At 46.1% G+C, this 20,303-nt stretch overlaps 2 protein-coding genes and 2 long non-coding RNA genes across 4 annotated transcripts; 1 reads left to right on the forward strand and 3 right to left on the reverse strand.

Annotated features, from left to right (window-relative positions):
- Nucleotides 1–8,928: 8,928 nt before the first annotated feature.
- On the reverse strand, nt 8,929–10,623 carry LOC110500734. The gene is made up of 3 exons (XR_002470153.2): nt 10,433–10,623; nt 10,200–10,339; nt 8,929–9,976 (listed from the first exon to the last, which is right to left on the reverse strand). It is a non-coding gene; the product is annotated as an uncharacterized LOC110500734 (long non-coding RNA).
- Nucleotides 10,624–13,578: 2,955 nt separating this feature from the next.
- si:dkey-219e21.4 (tripartite motif-containing protein 14) lies at nt 13,579–16,759 on the forward strand. Its single transcript, XM_036958230.1, has 7 exons — nt 13,579–13,737; nt 14,287–14,525; nt 14,787–14,882; nt 15,228–15,461; nt 15,548–15,567; nt 15,708–15,838; nt 15,992–16,759. Exons 2-7 carry the CDS (start codon nt 14,289–14,291, stop codon nt 16,609–16,611), a joined length of 1,338 nt encoding a protein of 445 aa, XP_036814125.1. The 5' UTR covers nt 13,579–13,737; nt 14,287–14,288; the 3' UTR covers nt 16,612–16,759.
- LOC118936296 (rRNA N6-adenosine-methyltransferase ZCCHC4-like) lies at nt 16,661–17,373 on the reverse strand. Its single transcript, XM_021578256.2, has 2 exons — nt 17,184–17,373; nt 16,661–16,830 (listed from the first exon to the last, which is right to left on the reverse strand). The coding sequence occupies exons 1-2, from the start codon at nt 17,318–17,320 to the stop codon at nt 16,689–16,691; spliced, it is 279 nt and encodes a 92-aa protein (XP_021433931.1). The 5' UTR covers nt 17,321–17,373; the 3' UTR covers nt 16,661–16,688.
- Nucleotides 17,374–17,682: 309 nt separating this feature from the next.
- On the reverse strand, nt 17,683–20,303 carry LOC110500733. The gene is made up of 3 exons (XR_002470152.2): nt 19,234–20,303; nt 18,839–18,909; nt 17,683–17,893 (listed from the first exon to the last, which is right to left on the reverse strand). It is a non-coding gene; the product is annotated as an uncharacterized LOC110500733 (long non-coding RNA).

Consider the following 20,303-nt stretch of genomic DNA (forward strand, 5'->3'; position numbering starts at 1 on the left):
CTCTAGCTCTCTCTTTGTCTCTCTCTTTCTAACTCTCTATCTCTTTCCTCCTTCTTTCTATGCTCTTTTACCTCTCCCACTCCCTATCCCTCTCTAGCTCTCCCTCTCCCTCTCCCGCTCTCCCTCTCTCTCTCTCCCTTTCCCGTATATCTCCTTATCGCCCAACAACTCTCAGAAGACCTATGCTCTTTGAACATACAGGTCTATTATTAATCGTGTGTGTGTATGTATTGACCTGTCAGGTCCTCCACACCTCCCAGTAACTAGTCTCCAGGGTCCAGTCCAGTCCTGGTTGGTACACAGAGGTTCCCTCTCCACTTTTCTCTTCTCCACTTCACACCTCCCAACTGGGAAGTGGGGAGTGTCTGTCGTGAGAAATGTTGCATCTTCAACTTTGTGTGTTTGCATGTGTATGGGATGTGTGGAGTAGTAGTTGGATGTAGTCTGAAGGTTTGGCTGTTGCTATTTTATCATTCACATACTATGTAACGTCTAATCTATGAGACCAGGTTGGATGATTTATAATTTGTTTACTATGTAATGTCTAATCTATGAGACCAGGTTGGATGATTTATAATTTGTTTACTATGTAACGTCTAGTCTATGACACCAAGCTGGCTATTTTATCATTCCCATTGCTGAGGCTGTGTGCATGTTTATGTTTGCGTGTGCTAGCATGTGTGCTAGCATGTGTGCTAGCATATGTAGCACTAGCATGTGTGCGTGCGCCCTCATTGGAGCGTGTGTGTATGTGTGTGTGTGTCTGTGTGATGCATGTTTGATCCCAGGTGTGTGTCAGCCGCAGTGGCATGAGGATGTGTTGAGCTTTGTTCCCTCTGGAATGAAGGAGACCCCAACAGACCAGCTGGGTGGTTGGTCCCCATGCTTCAAAGGTTACGGGGTACAAAGAGACATCCCACAATTACTATGCTAAATGCTACATTTCTTTGCTGACATCTGGTTACTTTGGTTGTGTCATGTAAAAGCCTTTTTTTCTTCTGTATTCTCTAGTGATGTACAGGTTATCAAAAGGATGACCCAATTAAAAATATATATATATTTCACTTGCAGCTATTTTCCCCCCCACTGTAACATCACATCATCCCATTTAGCTTCCTTACAGCTTTTGGTAACCTCCCTGTCTGTGTGTGTACAGGCCAATCACAGAAGTCAACAGTACAGAGTGTCCAGTTCAGTGTTTAACCAGCATGCTGAGGGCCAGAGGAGAAGAGCATCGTTCTCTGTGGGGGGATTTTGTCAGCATAGGCAACCCGTTCCAGAACAAACACTGAGGTGTAACTACACGTCGATGGATATGTCTATGAGTCCAGGAATCACAGAAGGCTGATCATAACAATATTCATATCAGTGGTCAGGAGGGGTGCAAGAAGGAAGGCTGATCATAACAATATTCATATCAGTGGTCAGGAGGGGTGCAAGAAGGAAGGCTGATCATAACTATATTCATATCAGTGGTCAGGAGGGGTGCAAGAAGGAAGGCTGATCATAACAATATTCATATCAGTGGTCAGGAGGGGTGCAAGAAGGAAGGCTGATCATAACAATATTCATATCAGTGGTCAGGAGGGGTGCAAGAAGGAAGGCTGATCATAACAATATTCATATCAGTGGTCAGGAGGGGTGCAAGAAGGAAGGCTGATCATAACAATATTCATATCAGTGGTCAGGAGGGGTGCAAGAAGGAAGGCTGATCATAACAATATTCATATCAGTGGTCAGGAGGGGTGCAAGAAGGAAGGCTGATCATAACAATATTCATATCAGTGGTCAGGAGGGGTGCAAGAAGGAAGGCTGATCATAACAATATTCATATCAGTGGTCAGGAGGGGTGCAAGAAGGAAGGCTGATCATAACAATATTCATATCAGTGGTCAGGAGGGGTGCAAGAAGGAAGGCTGATCATAACTATATTCATATCAGTGGTCAGGAGGGGTGCAAGAAGGAAGGCTGATCATAACAATATTCATATCAGTGGTCAGGAGGGGTGCAAGAAGGAAGGCTGATCATAACTATATTCATATCAGTGGTCAGGAGGGGTGCAAGAAGGAAGGCTGATCATAACTATATTCATATCAGTGGTCAGGAGGGGTGCAAGAAGGAAGGCTGATCATAACTATATTCATATCAGTGGTCAGGAGGGGTGCAAGAAGGAAGGCTGATCATAACTATATTCATATCAGTGGTCAGGAGGGGTGCAAGAAGGAAGGCTGATCATAACTATATTCATATCAGTGGTCAGGAGGGGTGCAAGAAGGAAGGCTGATCATAACAATATTCATATCAGTGGTCAGGAGGGGTGCAAGAAGGAAGGCTGATCATAACAATATTCATATCAGTGGTCAGGAGGGGTGCAAGAAGGAAGGCTGATCATAACTATATTCATATCAGTGGTCAGGAGGGGTGCAAGAAGGAAGGCTGATCATAACAATATTCATATCAGTGGTCAGGAGGGGTGCAAGAAGGAAGGCTGATCATAACTATATTCATATCAGTGGTCAGGAGGGGTGCAAGAAGGAAGGCTGATCATAACAATATTCATATCAGTGGTCAGGAGGGGTGCAAGAAGGAAGGCTGATCATAACAATATTCATATCAGTGGTCAGGAGGGGTGCAAGAAGGAAGGCTGATCATAACAATATTCATATCAGTGGTCAGGAGGGGTGCAAGAAGGAAGGCTGATCATAACTATATTCATATCAGTGGTCAGGAGGGGTGCAAGAAGGAAGGCTGATCATAACTATATTCATATCAGTGGTCAGGAGGGGTGCAAGAAGGAAGGCTGATCATAACAATATTCATATCAGTGGTCAGGAGGGGTGCAAGAAGGAAGGCTGATCATAACAATATTCATATCAGTGGTCAGGAGGGGTGCAAGAAGGAAGGCTGATCATAACAATATTCATATCAGTGGTCAGGAGGGCTGACAGTTACATTATATCACTATAAGATATTAATTTAGATCGACTTTGGAGGTGTTCTGATAATGAAGTAACGTGGCATAACAGTTGTGCTGTAATAGAGTGACAATGGAATGATGTCTTGTATGATGTAATGATTTGTTTATGATGTAGGCCATTGTTGTTTTGTTGTGATGGAATTGTTTTGATTCTGTTTGGAATCCGGGAAGGGAAGCAGCCATGGGGATAAGAAAGTGCAATACACAGACACAAGCGCACGCATGCACGGACACACTTAGGCACATACGAACAGAGCCACCCAACTCTGCTTCACACACAATAACAGGTCCTTGGATGGTGTATCCGAGACAGAGCCAGGCATAACAGGGAGAGCTGATGGAATGGTCATCAATCTTGACTGTAGAAACACGATGGGAATGTAGGCAGTCACTAAACACACACACACACACACACACGTACACACATGTACACACACACGTTCACACACACGCACACACACTCTGTGTCCTCACCAGACCCCTTCTCCAATAGCACAGAAGAACCCCCATCACCGCTACCATTTTGACCCACATGGCTGTATTAGTTGCTGGCATTTTCAGGCCTGAGGCAGGCAACTGTCAACATTTAGAGCCAGAATGGGCAACATTCTCTCTACTGCAGCTGTTGTTGACAATTTTCACAGTTGGCCTAACTGTAGTCTCTAGCTCCTCTCAGTGTGTAGTCGGTTAATAAATTATGGAGATATGAACTTCACATATAGTGCTCCATGTGTCAATCAACTGGGTCAATCATCACAATACATAAGTTCGTTGACAGTTGGTTTGGTGTTGTGACAGTTGGTTAACTGACAGTTGGTTTGGTGTTGTGACAGTTGGTTTGGTGTTGGGACAGTTGGTTAACTGACAGTTGGTTTGGTGTTGTGACAGTTGGTTAACTGACAGTTGGTTTGGTGTTGTGACAGTTGGCTAACTGACAGTTGGTTTGGTGTTGTGACAGTTGGCTAACTGACAGTTGGTTTGGTGTTGTGACAGTTGGCTAACTGACAGTTGGTTTGGTGTTGTGACAGTTGGTTAACTGACAGTTGGTTTGGTGTTGTCACTGTTGGTTAACTGACAGTTGGTTTGGTGTTGTGACAGTTGGCTAACTGACAGTTGGTTTGGTGTTGTCACTGTTGGTTAACTGACAGTTGGTTTGGTGTTGTCACTGTTGGTTAACTGACAGTTGGTTTGGTGTTGTGACAGTTGGCTAACTGACAGTTGGTTTGGTGTTGTCACTGTTGGTTAACTGACAGTTGGTTTGGTGTTGTCACTGTTGGTTAACTGACAGTTGGTTTGGTGTTGTGACAGTTGGTTTGGTGTTGTGGAGGTATCACTGTTATATCTAAATGGCCCTGAGTTTTTCCTGACCACATTATGTGACTAGGGCTCAGAGAATTCCCTGAGCAAGAAAAAATCCTGGCTGGCACTATACCACAACAAAAAGTAAAGGCCCCATTTTGTATCAGTTTAAAAACAGTTGAATGAATTCACCTCAGGTGTAGTAAAATACTCACACAAGAGCTTTGTGTGACCCGACCTGATAAGGACGTTGTCCATTCACTATAAGAACCTGGACCAAAACATGATTTATCACCATGGTGACCGTAATACCCTCTGAAAGATAATTAAGTGAACATTATAACTGAGAGGTGACAGTGACAGAATCGACAGTGTGTGTGTGTGTCCACACATTCGTTTCTTTCATCTCCATTCTGATCCACCTCTCCACTTCTTTCTTCTCCTTCTCTCATCCCTCCTATAACCTGTTCTTGTAGTGGTTTGATGGAGGAAAAAGAGAAAAACACATCTCCCTTTGAATTCATTGGAGGTGAGAAAGTCCAGTTAATCCCAGATGAAATTAGATTTTTTTCCCTCCCCCATAAACTAATGTCCAATTCATAGAGAGGAAGACAGTATCTGTATCTGTTCTGTATCAGGAATGCCAGTCAGACCTGTTTGCTTCAAACAGTCAAACAGCTTCAAACAGTCTGGTGGCCCCTCGCTTTTTCTCTCTCTTTCTCTCAATCTCTCTGGTTTGCCAGTCCCTCTCGGTCTTTCTTTAATTCTCTCTCTGGCTTTGCAAATGTGGCTCTTCTTTCCAGTCACTGTCTCTCTCTGAGGAAATGTGCCTGACAGAACTTCAGTCCTCTAACCAAACAGGATGTTTGTTGATATGGATGATTGACCAGGAAATGATCGACAGACCAGTGGAACTGGATGTAAGGAGTTAGCCCAAATGGACCCCACTGTTTGTAACCCATGCAAAGGCTCTTCATGACGGCAGGGACATTTAAGAATTGATATTGGCTGAGCTCACTGAAGCAAAGTTGTCCTGAAGAGACCTTTACCACCGTTAGGAAGAACATTGGGCTGTGTGTAACTGCTCACGGTGAATCCCCCCCATCTTCTCCATGAATCCCCCCCCCATCTTCTACATGAATATCCCCCCCCATCTTCTCCATGAATCCCCCCGCCCCATCTTCTCCATGAATCCCCCCCCCATCTTCTACATGAATATCCCCCCCCCCCCATCTTCTCCATGAATCCCCCCCACCCATCTTCTACATGAATATCCCCCCCATCTTCTACATGAATCCCCCCCCCATCTTCTACATGAATATCCCCCCCCATCTTCTCCATGAATCCCCCCCGCCCATCTTCTACATGAATATCCCCCCCCCCCCCCATCTTCTCCATGAATCCCCCCCGCCCATCTTCTCCATGAATCCCCCCCGCCCATCTTCTCCATGAATCCCCCCCCATCTTCTCCATGAATCCCCCCCCCATCTTCTCCATGAATCCCCCCCCTCCCCCCCCATCTTCTCCATGAATATATGTATGAATCCGGCCGTGAGCAAGTGTGTGTGTGCGTGTTCTAGTAATCCCGTGTCCCCATGCAGCGCCCGGTGTGTGTGCATGCAAGCTCGGTGTCATATCCGATCAGCGTCTGGGTGAGGTCTTGTTAGGTCCACTCCTACTCACACACACCTTCGCCCACTGTAATACACGCTGGGGTGTGACTCGGACACTAATACACGCTGGGGTGTGACTCGGACACTAATACACGCTGGGGTGTGACTCGGACACTAATACACGCTGGGGTGTGACTCGGACACTAATACACGCTGGGGTGTGACTCGGACACTAATACACGCTGGGGTGTGAATCGGACACTAATACACGCTGGGGTGTGACTCGGACACTAATACACGCTGGGGTGTGACTCGGACACTGTAATACACGCTGGGGTGTGACTCGGACACTAATACACGCTGGGGTGTGACTCGGACACTAATACACGCTGGGGTGTGACTCGGACACTAATACACGCTGGGGTGTGACTCGGACACCGTAATACACGCTGGGGTGTGACTCGGACACTAATACACGCTGGGGTGTGACTCGGACACTGTAATACACGCTGGGGTGTGACTCGGACACTAATACACGCTGGGGTGTGACTCGGACACTAATACACGCTGGGGTGTGACTCGGACACTGTAATACACGCTGGGGTGTGACTCGGACACTGTAATACACGCTGGGGTGACTCGGACACTGTAATACACGCTGGGGTGTGACTCGGACACTAATACACGCTGGGGTGTGACTCGGACACTAATACACGCTGGGGTGTGACTCGGACACTGTAATACACGCTGGGGTGTGACTCGGACACTAATACACGCTGGGGTGTGACTCGGACACTAATACACGCTGGGGTGTGACTCGGACACTAATACACGCTGGGGTGTGACTCGGACACTAATACATGCTGGGGTGTGACTCGGACACTAATACACGTTGGGGTGTGACTCGGACACTAATACACGTTGGGGTGTGACTCGGACACTGTAATACACGCTGGGGTGTGACTCGGACACTAATACACGCTGGGGTGTGACTCGGACACTAATACACGCTGGGGTGTGACTCGGACACTAATACACGCTGGGGTGTGACTCGGACACTGTAATACACGCTGGGGTGTGACTCGGACACTGTAATACACGCTGGGGTGACTCGGACACTGTAATACACGCTGGGGTGTGACTCGGACACTGTAAAACACGCTGGGGTATGACTCGGACACTAATACACGCTGGGGTGTGACTCGGACACTAATACACGCTGGGGTGTGACTCGGACACTGTAATACACGCTGGGGTGTGACTCGGACACTGTAATACACGCTGGGGTGTGACTCGGACACTAATACACGCTGGGGTGTGACTCGGACACTAATACACGCTGGGGTGTGACTCGGACACTAATACACGCTGAGGTGTGACTCGGACACTGTAATACACGCTGGGGTGTGACTCGGACACTGTAATACACGCTGGGGTGTGACTCGGACACTAATACACGCTGGGGTGTGACTCGGACACTAATACACGCTGGGGTGTGACTCGGACACTAATACACGCTGGGGTGTGACTCGGACACTAATACACGCTGGGGTGTGACTCGGACACTAATACACGCTGGGGTGTGACTCGGACACTAATACACGCTGGGGTGTGACTCGGACACTAATACACGCTGGGGTGTGACTCGGACACTAATACACGCTGGGGTGTGACTCGGACACTAATACACGCTGGGGTGTGACTCGGACACTAATACACGCTGGGGTGTGACTCGGACACTAATACATGCTGGGGTGTGACTCGGACACTAATACACGTTGGGGTGTGACTCGGACACTAATACACGCTGGGGTGTGACTCGGACACTAATACATGCTGGGGTGTGACTCGGACACTGTAATACACGCTGGGGTGTGACTCGGACACTAATACACGCTGGGGTGTGACTCGGACACTAATACACGCTGGGGTGTGACTCGGACACTGTAATACACGCTGGGGTGTGACTCGGACACTAATACATGCTGGGGTGTGACTCGGACACTAATACACGCTGGGGTGTGACTCGGACACTGTAATACACGCTGGGGTGTGACTCGGACACTAATACACGCTAGGGTGTGACTCGGACACTGTAATACACGCTGGGGTGTGACTCGGACACTGTAATACACGCTGGGGTGACTCGGACACTGTAATACACGCTGGGGTGTGACTCGGACACTGTAAAACACGCTGGGGTGTGACTCGGACACTAATACACGCTGGGGTGTGACTCGGACACTAATACACGCTGGGGTGTGACTCGGACACTGTAATACACGCTGGGGTGTGACTCGGACACTGTAATACACGCTGGGGTGTGACTCGGACACTAATACACGCTGGGGTGTGACTCGGACACTAATACACGCTGGGGTGTGACTCGGACACTAATACACGCTGAGGTGTGACTCGGACACTACTACACGCTGGGGTGTGACTCGGACACTAATACACGCTGGGGTGTGGCTCGGACACTGTAATACACGCTGGGGTGTGAATCGGACACTAATACACGCTGGGGTGTGACTCGGACACTAATACACGCTGGGGTGTGACTCGGACACTGTAATACACGCTGGGGTGTGACTCGGACACTAATACACGCTGGGGTGTGACTCGGACACTGTAATACACGCTGGGGTGTGACTCGGACACTAATACACGCTGGGGTGTGACTCGGACACTGTAATACACGCTGGGGTGTGACTCGGACACTAATACACGCTGGGGTGTGACTCGGACACTAATACACGCTGGGGTGTGACTCGGACACTAATACACGCTGGGGTGTGACTCGGACACTAATACACGCTGGGGTGTGGCTCGGACACTGTAATACACGCTGGGATGTGACTCGGACACTAATACACGCTGGGGTGTGGCTCGGACACTGTAATACACGCTGGGGTGTGACTCGGACACTGCATTCACTCTGCAAAAGACATTACTCAATACAGAACTCTGGGGACCAGTAGAGGATAGCAGTGTATCCCTATGATTCAAATTAATCGGAGCCAGATATTCAGAGGGCTGTTTACTAAATAACAACAATGACACAAGGTTCATTGGAAGAAAATAAACAGAAAATCCACAGGGAATGGTGTTGATGACATATACAGGAAGAAATTAGTGGCTAACAAAGGAAGTGACACAAAAAAAATGATGCATTTAAGCTTCACTCAGGTTCATGTGAATATGCATGCGGATTGCAAATCAGCTTCTTAAAAGGCTATATTTTCTACATCTTTCTAGATATCACTTGCATAATAAATAATAATTATGTGTATTCAGAAACTGAAGATAAACTAGCTAAACGCAGTGAGATCACAACACTATCCCAGAAGGTTCTGAGTTATCCTTCTCCATTGTTAGTCTGTTGCCTGCGCTCCTTCCTTGAAGGACATGAGTCGCCTCCACTGTAAGGTGTATCAGTCCAGGTCCGGATGGAATTCATAAAGGAATAATTTTCTCTATCTTCCGCCTCATCCGCCTGCAGGGTAGGAAAACATGGTATTTCTACCCCACCGTCTTGAGCACAGAAAAATAAAATGGAGGCCTTTCACCTGTTTTCTTACATAAATCTCCTCAAAAGCTCATACAATCCAGTCAGTTATTTTGATGCAAAGGCATTGACCTCGTTTTGGAGGTAACGTCAAACATGCGCAGAGCCTTCTTCAACGACACAGCTTCTGTTCTCTGTGTGGACTAGTTCCTACTAGTGCTCCAAAACAGCGTTACACATTGACATACAGCAGGAAATCAAGAATTCTGTGAATTCAAAATGGTGGTGTAACATGAGATTATCCATATTTATTAAGCAAAAACAAGTTAAATGTATTTTAAAGAGTTACTGTCTGTCTACAGTACAGCAACCAACCACACACAAGCTGCCAACTAATGACTACTTCACATCTGCTACACACACATCTCCCTTGCTGTGTGGTGAGTTGTGAAAGTGGGGTTGTGTGACCACTCTGCTGTCTCCTTCAACTTGTTGGCTCTGCGCTGGGCTCCAGACTGCCTCTTGGAATTTGACTTTTTGGGTTGTTGTTTGGGCAGGATCTTGCCTCCCTTGGTCTTACTGGGACAGGAGGGAGAGAGCAAGTTCAGACACACTCACACAGGCAAACACAATCCGCACAAACCCTCAGAGAAACACGCCATTTAGGGTGTGTAACCAAACTGTACTGACATGGGTAGAGCTGGGAGCAGACAGTAGTTTGGTGCCAGCCCTGTCTGTCCATTTCTGTGTTTCTCTGTGTGCTGAGTCTGGGTATATGAAGTACAGTAAATTCACTTCTTACTGGTCCTCTGTCTTTGAGGGGACAGGCTCTGCGTTTGTGCTTCAAGCTACCAGTTGTAGCAGCCTTCCAGACCTGGGCTGTTCCCACAGGGGTGGTCCCGGGGGGGGCACAGCGGCCACAGGGCTGGCAGTGACGCCAGGCTGGGGAGGGGGAGAGATGCCAGTCAAACCGTCACTCAACCCAAACCATGAACATCGGGGTTTGGCAGTGTTAGCAGTCTAGGAGATACTCACATGGTTTCACGCACTTCTGACACTCTTAGCAATACTTTCCCTGCTTCCCATCCTGAAAGAACAAAGAGAGAACTGAAAGTCTGTTGTGAAAAGTGATATCGCAGCACATGCACCTCTCATTCAACGGCAACGTAGCCAATTATTTCAAGTTAAAACTGTTGCGACATGACTTTTTCAGCCTGCCGCGGGGAAAGACATACCTTCGAAGGACACACGCTGCATTTAACACAACGTTTGTTCTCAGACCACACATCTCTCTCACAGACTTCTCAGAATCTAAGAGAAGCAAAGACCAAGACAGACCAATCAAATGTAATCTCTTCAGAATTCCAATTCCAATCTATTTATAATATATATATATTTTATCCCACCAAAATGAATCCTTTTTAAACTGACCAATAAGACGATCTAGATTTTCCATGTTCCATTTAGGATGACATCTTAATATGATTAGATTACTGTAATAGGCAATTGGCTCATGTGCAACATGGAATAGTGGGTTGTACCTGTACCCCTCCTCTTTAGGGAGGATGATGTCTGGTGGTGTCAGGTTGGTGTGTGTACCTGTACCCCTCCTCTTTAGGGAGGATGATGTCTGGTGGTGTCAGGTTGGTGTGTGTACCTATACCCCTCCGCTTTAGGGAGGATGATGTCTGGTGGTGTCAGGTTGGTGTGTGTACCTGTACCCCTCCTCTTTAGGGAGGATGATATATTGTGGTGTCAGGTTGGTGAACAGGCGGACAGCTTACAGTCCGTCTTTCCATGTTTGTAGAGGGGATGGTTGTCATAGTCCACCTAGGAGAACAACAATGAGTCTGTTTGGTGGTAGAAGGACTACATAGTGAGTCCGTTTGGTGGTGGAAGGACTACCCAGTGAGTCTGTTTGGTGGTGGAAGGACTACCCAGTGAGTCTGTTTGGTGGTAGAAGGACTACCCAGTGAGTCTGTTTGGTGGTAGAAGGACTACCCAGTGAGTCTGTTTGGTGGTGGAAGGACTACCCAGTGAGTCCGTTTGGTGGTGGAAGGACTACCCAGTGAGTCTGTTTGGTGGTGGAAGGACTACCCAGTGAGTCTGTTTGGTGGTAGAAGGACTACCCAGTGAGTCCGTTTGGTGGTGGAAGGACTACCCAGTGAGTCTGTTTGGTGGTAGAAGGACTACCCAGTGAGTCTGTTTGGTGGTAGAAGGACTACCCAGTGAGTCTGTTTGGTGGTGGAAGGACTACCCAGTGAGTCTGTTTGGTGGTGGAAGGACTACCCAGTGAGTCTGTTTGGTGGTGGAAGGACTACCCAGTGAGTCCGTTTGGTGGTGGAAGGACTACCCAGTGAGTCCGTTTGGTGGTGGAAGGACTACCCAGTGAGTCTGTTTGGTGGTGGAAGGACTACCCAGTGAGTCTGTTTGGTGGTAGAAGGACTACCCAGTGAGTCCGTTTGGTGGTGGAAGGACTACCCAGTGAGTCTGTTTGGTGGTAGAAGGACTACCCAGTGAGTCTGTTTGGTGGTAGAAGGACTACCCAGTGAGTCTGTTTGGTGGTGGAAGGACTACCCAGTGAGTCTGTTTGGTGGTGGAAGGACTACCCAGTGAGTCTGTTTGGTGGTGGAAGGACTACCCAGTGAGTCCGTTTGGTGGTGGAAGGACTACCCAGTGAGTCTGTTTGGTGGTGGAAGGACTACATATAGTAAAACAAAGTAAGTAGCCTTGTCTGAGCCAGAACGCCCATAGTCCAGGAGCCTATCTCCAGTTTGTGTAGCGGGAGGCAGCTTGATGTACAAGTACACCCCCTGGACAGGACGCTAGTCTACCACAAGGCCTTACTCACAATCTGTAATGCTGAGTGACAAGCAGAGAGACATCGGGTATACATACAGTACATTATAGTAAATGCACATTATTATCAATCATTATATTTTACTAATGTACACATGTCAAGCTGTGCTCCTAAGATTAGCCGATACGTCTGAATACAACTGGCTTGCCTGGTAGTCTTGCATGGTGAAAGAGGGGATGCACTCCAGGATACGCAGTTCAAAGTTCAACGAAGTATGGGAAGCGCCAAACCATGGGCATCTCCACACTGTTCTCTGGAGAAACACACACACAAAAATAATAATAAATAAATAATAAAATAAAATCAGGTTATGGATTTAAGTCCTTCATTTCTACTTATAAATATCTGGGAACATCTATGTCGGTGTTTTGAATAGGAAAATGCATTGTGTTTTTAATAATTAATCCAATCGATTGGCATTTCCTTTATTTCATTAGCGGAGACAAATTAGTTAAATGAAACGCTAACTGGAGGTCTGCAGTTTCCTCTACGTTTCTGAGATTTGGGGGAAACTGTGGGCCAGAGGCTTCACCAGGCCCCCGAATGGAGGGTCAGACACCATGATCACTTTCTCCCCATTTTCCCCTCACTGAGGAAGGACGACCCGCTCGCTGCCTGTCTAAAAACATTACATGGAACTTAATACTCATAAAAAGAAAAATAAAAAAGGATCAAGTCTTTGGATAAAGGAATTTCAAGACAATCATGAGGTTTAAACTTTAACCTCTCCTCTAAAGAAGTGGTGGGTGAACATGTTGAATTTCAAGACAATCATGAGGTTTAAACTTTAACCTCTCCTCTAAAGAAGTGGTGGGTGAACATGTTGAATTTCAAGACAATCATGAGGTTTAAACTTTAACCTCTCCTCTAAAGAAGTGGTGGTTGAACATGTTGAATTTCATGACAATCACAAGGTTTAAACTTTAACCTCTCCTCTAAAGAAGTGGTGGGTGAACATGTTGAATTTCAAGACAATCACAAGGTTTAAACTTTAACCTCTCCTCTAAAGAAGTGGTGGGTGAACATGTTGAATTTCAAGACAATCACAAGGTTTAAACTTTAACCTCTCCTCTAAAGAAGTGGTGGTTGAACATGTTGCAGTGACATAACTTGTCATAAAACTAAGCCTATCTGGAACAGACAAAAACACGATTTCCACATGACATCTGCTAGTGCTTTCATTAAATCCTTCATTCTGTGTAACGTAGGATCACTATGAGCCTGGAGGATTAGGGTGGGACCGTCACGACAGCTGGCCTCCTCCTGTACTTAACAGGAAGTCCACGGGTTTGTATGGGTGTGATCTATACATTTCCAATCTTGGTAAGATAATCAGTGAAGGGCACTTGAGCAACAGTAAGACTCACTCACACAAACACACAGGACTCAGCTTGTTACTCGACACCACACCCTTGCTGGTGTTCAGTCTGACACATTCCTTGCAGACACGCACAGAGAACGGATGAGACATAGGAACAGAGTGAGTATAAACACACATACAGCCCATAAACATACATTAGGCTATACCAATAGTGATTCGTTTGGGATTGTCGGGCACAGAACTAATTTCCTTAAAGCTGCAGGAGGGTTTATGATTAAATAACAGAAGGCATTGGTAAACTTGAGTCAAGAATTCCTTTCAATGAAATGCATTGAGCTATAGGATGCATTAATACATTCTGCTATCCTGCAATTAGCCTAGCTACCCTGCTAAATATTTATTTTACTAAGTTGTAGCAGTACCTGTATTTTGAAAACTTTTGACTAAGTTGTGCAAGGGTTTATCATAATGGAGCCTGGAGAGAGTTTCAACAGACAAGCCTCTCGAGACTGCAGCATACCAGCCTCTTAAAACCAGAGGAACTAGCTCGCTTACGAAATACAATCACACAGCCATCACATTTGTTAGATTGAATTCTGAATTCACCTCCAAATGTCAACCACATCTTGAATGAAGGAGATTATCAAAGCCCAGTGGTAGGGAATAGATTCAAGTGTGTCTAAGTTGATGTGACTACCACTTTCTTAGCGATGGCAGATAAGGACCTAATAACCGATGACCAGAGACTGGAAGTGTCCCCTGGCTCTTTGCTCTCAGTCCAGAGTGGTGCTCTGGATCCCCTTGTAGAATATCAGGCAGTGCTACAGGATGGCACTCTCTCACTGGTCCCCCTCGACAGTCACGCTACTGGAGAGGGGGTGGTTCAGCCGTACCCTCGCTCCCCAAAGCTGCTCCGCAAGGTGGCTGCATCCAGAAATCTCTCTGAGGTAAATGTTATGATAGTAACCGCTACTAGTCCTGTTACCAATGATTCCCTGGTGGTAAAATGTCTAGTATTTCACCTTTATTTAAACAAGACTGTCTCATTTGCACTAGCTAATTGGAAACCAATCGATTCAAAATCAATCGTCATAAGCAGTGACTGAGAATCAATCTATTCAGAAGAAATTCTCATTTGCAGTAATTGAGAAAACCATCAATGAGAGTTTCACTCTGTGTTGTCCTCTCAAACCCCATCTGTGCTGTAGGAGCAGCTGTCTAGACGCCTGGAGGAACTGCAGTCAGAAAGAACCAGAACTAAGGCCCACATTCAATCTCTGAAGAAACGCAAGGCTGATCTCTCTGTGAGTACAACACTGCCTCCCTATGGTCCATATCTCTCTGTGAGTACAACACTGCCTCCCTATGGTCCATAAGTGCCACTGCAGCCAAGGGCAACACAACCCATAGAGAATTCTCTCCATATTTCCTAACCTTGCATTGGTAACGTAGACTAGCTGAAATAATGGATTAGAATGAGAGACGTGATTTTTCTTACTCATAACACATCAAGTTCCCTAGCGCTGGTGCCAGTCTGCTAAATCGTTTGTCATTGTCATGGCGAACGACATAGAAGTTGGCTCAGAAACAGACTTGCATCTAAGCTATGGGTTCCCCTTAACTTCACAATTTCCTCACCTCTCATGAAGAGGAGCACAGAGGTGATGAAGCACCAGGTGAGGGAGAGGGTCGAGGGCATGAGGGCCGCCCTGCAGAGAGACCAGCAGGCCATGATGGACTCTCTGGAGCTGGACCGCATAGAGACCAGCGCCAGACTAGACCATGTCCTGAAGGGCTGGGACCAGCACCTAGGACAGGTCCAGAGGAGCATCACCACTACCCAGAAATCCCTGGGGCAGACTTGGACAGGGGGCGATAAACAGGTCTGATTTTAGATACTTCAGATTAACCACATGTCGGCTAACAGGAGTTATGACATTTCAACAAATCTGTGTACTCCGTTTTACAGAATCATCCTGACAGTCTCAGGTAAAAACAAATATAAAACAATACTCTAACTTCTCTCATTTGCTTACCTTGAGATGTTATGACTAGGCTTTTGTTGATGAAAATGTATAGGAACTCTGGGATTGGGATAAGTCCATGTGGAACTGTCTGTCCCCCTGTAGCCATAAGAAGCCAGATGCTTCCGAAGCAGAGATCCGGCTGAACGAAGAGAGGTTTGAGAAGCTTCTGAAAACCCTACGCTCCTTCTACAAGGACCTGAAGGCCCAGCTTCAGAGGAAGACACTGTTGCTGGGTAACAAACGTTATGTCTGCTTATCCATCTAGCCACAGAGGCTATGATCAAATCTCTACATGGTAACATCTCTACTCTGGATCGAGGTAGGATTTTGGGGGAAAAGGGGTGGTCACAGATACAGAAAGGGTTTCTGTTTTTATCCGTTTGCAGATTCTTTCCCAGTGATGATGGACAGGCAGACCTGCCATAGCAAGATCACAGTGACGGGAGAAGGACGAGGCATGTGCTTCTCTGACTTCGCCCAGTCTTCTCCAGAGCACCCTCTCCAGTTCGACAAGGTCTGCTGTGCCCTGGGCTCTGTCGCCGTGACAACGGGCCAACGCTACTGGGAGGCCGACGTCCGCTGCTGCTCCGCCTGGGCTGTGGGCGTGGCCTACGGCTGCCTGGACAGGAAGGGGCGCGACAAAGGCGCCAAGCTGGGGCGGAACAGAAACTCGTGGTGTGTGGAGCTCAGGCATGGCCGTCTCTCCGCCTGGCACAACGACAGGCACGTGTCGTGCTCCGCAAGCGGGCGAGGGGTGCCAGGTAGGGTGGGCGTGTGGGTGCACTACGAGAAGGGAAAGCTGGCGTTCTACGATGCCGAGACTATGAAGGTCCTGCAGGAGTTCTCTGCAGCCCTGACGACCGTGTTTGATAGGGTGCATCATCAGTTCACTGAGCCCCTGTACCCTGCGTTCTGCTTCCTAAGACCATCAGAGGGACAGGTGTGGCCCAGCCATATGGAGATACGGGACATCAACACTCCCATAGCGATCCATAAATGTCAATAAGCATTGTTCGATACGCACAGTCATATACTATTCAAAGTGTGTGCTCTACTCTCCACTCATTTCTATGCTGGTTTTGTTCACTCATAACAAATGTTCATCTGAACAATGCATTGTGTGACCTTGTCAAATAAAACTGACCTGAAGTTTACAGCCAGTAGCAGACTTTTCATGGGGTCACCTTTACCTTCCTGGTTTCTTAGCTTGATCAGCTCATAGAGTCTGGAAGAAACAGTGAAATAAACAATCACACATAATAACAAACAATCCCGGAAACACTTAACATTGTAATATAGAACGTCTGTACTTATAATTATTGGCTATGATGCTTTCGATGGATATATTTAAAAACACAACAAGACAAATCACAACAACTCAAAGAGCGTAACAAAGCACTTGAATCTAACCTAAAACACCAGATCATGATCAGTAGGGACGAAATGGAAGAAAACACTCTGGAAAGGCATGAAGCAGGAGGTACTATGTGGACCTAACTTGCAAAACATTTGGCCCTAATTAACATAACCCCTGTTTAAACAACACGCCAGACAGGAAGTCCAAATCAAAGCCCTCACCTGGGCATCCCGGCAATGTTATCCAACAGGAAGTGACAGCTGTGGTCAGCGAACAGGTACTTCTTGTTCTCCAAGGGTTTCAGCATCAGACTGGGCCTGCTCAGCCGGGCCTCTGTGATGTCATTAGCCTGTGACATCTTGTGAGGGGCGTGGCCTTCCCATTCTCCCGTTAGGAAGAGGAGCTGAAGAATATTATGTAGAGGTGGTCTGAAGAACTATCAAGTGAAATACTCATTATATGATCTGTCTGGCAACGTATCAAAGGTACTTAAGAGTTTTTTTATTGAACCTTTATTTAACTAGGTCAGTCAGTTAAGAACAAATTCTCATTTAACAATGACGGCCTAGCCCGGCCAAACCCTCCCCTAAACCGGACGACGCTGGACCAATTGTGCGCCGCCCTATGGGACTCCCAATCACGGCCGGTTGTGATACAGCCTGGGATCGAACCAGGGTCTGTACTGATGCCTCTAGCGCTGAATTGCAGTGCCTTAGACCGCTGCGCCACTCAGGAGCTTACAGTAGGACTGTTATCCACGGAACTATACTGTTCCACCTCTAACATGGAACGGAATACTTCCGATGATAGAGTCCCACTACACGTCTGGACAGGTGTAGGATATTTACCTGGAGCAGTACTCCTGATTGGTGGAAGTTGGCATCTTTGACCGGTTCACCTCCTCTTGGGCCCTAAGCCTGGCCTCAGACACCTACAACACAAACAGACATGTCACACGCCTGGTGAAAACAAGGGAGTGTAGTTAGATACTCTATATGTGCACAAACAAGGACTTTCGAGAAGGCAGAGGCATTAATTAGGCTTCCATCAAAGGAATTGTAGGCTATTGTAGGCGTCATTTTGGCCAATTTATTTGGTTGTTGTGTTGTCTATAGTTTGTCTGTCTTTGTATAGTACACTTAATTTGTATAGAGGGCACTATATGTTGGGTGACTGATCATGTCAAAGGTGAACAGGAAGTGGGGATGCACAGGCAGCGATGGAAGAGGAAGTGAGACAACCCAATGTCTGTTTGTTTTTTTCCGGGTTCAATGAAAGTCAACTGGAGGATCTCAATTGCATAGTCCTCGCATCTTCTCTCCTTCTCAAAACCCATTGGATGAAAAAGCTAGAGGTCCTCCCCCTCTGACCTCAAAGAGATTTTGAAACCGAGGCAATGAGAGCACGGGAGGAGTATGCAAATTAGATGATCCTATTGAACTAAGTAGACCAGACCCAGCAGCTTTTGCATTGGTGTCTATGGGAGACACTCAGTTAAGCCCGGAACTGATTTTTATTTTTATTTTTTACGGTAAAAGGCCTAAGTAAACGATCTTAACGTATCCACCATTTTAGGCACAGATATGGAGACCATACAGTCAAGAGAACAGCTATGCATTTCAGAAACTGTGATAAAGCTCTTACCATTAACAAATTGGAACTATGATATGCGCCTACTGCAATTATATCTGGCTGTATGGAAATGTTGCTAGCTACATGTGTATATGTGCTGCTAATAAATGGACAAAAGCTGTTTGTTTTGCACGCGTTTGTGAACATTTCCAATCCCACCTGTGCTAGAGTGACCATCACTGGAACGGCCTATATATTAGGCCCACTATATTTGCCAGGGGATACAAAAAGATAACTCGCTCACCTTTTCATCTTCCCACTGAAAGAAGGTGCATTATTTTCTGTCTCTGCACGCTGATCGCCATAATGTTGCACCTGCATTGGTCAACAGCATCAGCATACATCACCGAATAACTCTCATTCAGATGTAAGATACAACGAAACATAATATAGCAAGCTTTGGACCGTCGTTAGCTAGCTAGTATTCATATCATACTGTAGCTGGATTCATATGGCCCTTTCCCTGAAACCTAAAGCTAGCTAACTGGCAAATAGGTGTTGTTTTTGTCGCACTGCTTTGCTTTATCTTGGCCAAGTCTCAGTTGTAAATTATAACTTGTTCTCAACTGGCTTACCTGGTTAAATAAAGAAATAAAAAATAACTTTACTATCATTCAGCCGTAGCTTCACGTTACTTACCGTGTTCACACGATGATGCCTTTTTTGTCTCATGAAGAACAATCTATTCCAAATTCGTCTTCATCTGATCCTTTCAATTGAAGTAGAAATATGAGGTTATTTATGTTTATTTATTTTTTTAAATATGAGGTTACGATGAACACTGTAACCAGTGTTTCACGTGCAACTTAGTTACAACATTGTATAGTGTATTTGTTTTCATCTGGACAAAACGGTTGTAAGTAAACAAGATGAGGCTGTTATTTGACCACCAGGAGCCACTAACAGCTCATGAAAATCCTAAAACCTTGAATAGCGCTTTACAGCAGGCCTGAACTGTACTGTTCTGTTTTGTAGTTCATACGCAGTGTTTAAATGTATTGATTTCTTCTAATGGTAGACTTCAAATCCAGAAGTGTAGTCTGACGCTATAATGGATTCCAATTAATTTGTAATAACTCGATGAATAATTTAATGATCAGTCACAGACATTATTGTGCATTTCCATCACGTGCATGTTACAGGCCTACATCATTAAAAGTGATGTAGGCCTTTGTAAAATGTCTATAGGCTAATAGAATATACAGAACATAATACTCCTATAAAGAGGCTAACAATAATATTGGTGATGGGGGAATTACTTATATCTGAAGAACTAGACTTCACTCCAGGATACAGCATTGTGTCCAGAACATTTGCTTATAAATGACCCTTTTATCTTCCTTTTCCCCGAGTGACAAAAAGGCAACCTCTGAAGAATAACCCATTGTTGCATTGCCTCTTCTCTATCCAGGGTGGACGAGGCGAAGCGACTGGTTTCACTATCGACCAAAAAAATCTGTCCAAAATAAGCCTAATGCGTTTTTATGGGCTTATTTTGGAGCTAAACTTGTAGCCTGCCTTTTCGCCTATGGGACAACTACTCCCATTGTTAGGGCGGATATATGAGCATCTCGTCATTATATACAGATCTCTGCTCTATTGCACAGTGCCAATCCAACGCGTTTTGTTTACACTGCGTCGCAGAACTAATAAATTGTAGTCCTAGAAAGACCCACTTGAGAGTCACTTTAACACGGGTTTCTATTGGT

The sequence above is a fragment of the Oncorhynchus mykiss genome, chromosome 21 (assembly GCF_013265735.2).
Source record: "Oncorhynchus mykiss isolate Arlee chromosome 21, USDA_OmykA_1.1, whole genome shotgun sequence".
Lineage (NCBI taxonomy): Eukaryota > Metazoa > Chordata > Actinopteri > Salmoniformes > Salmonidae > Oncorhynchus > Oncorhynchus mykiss.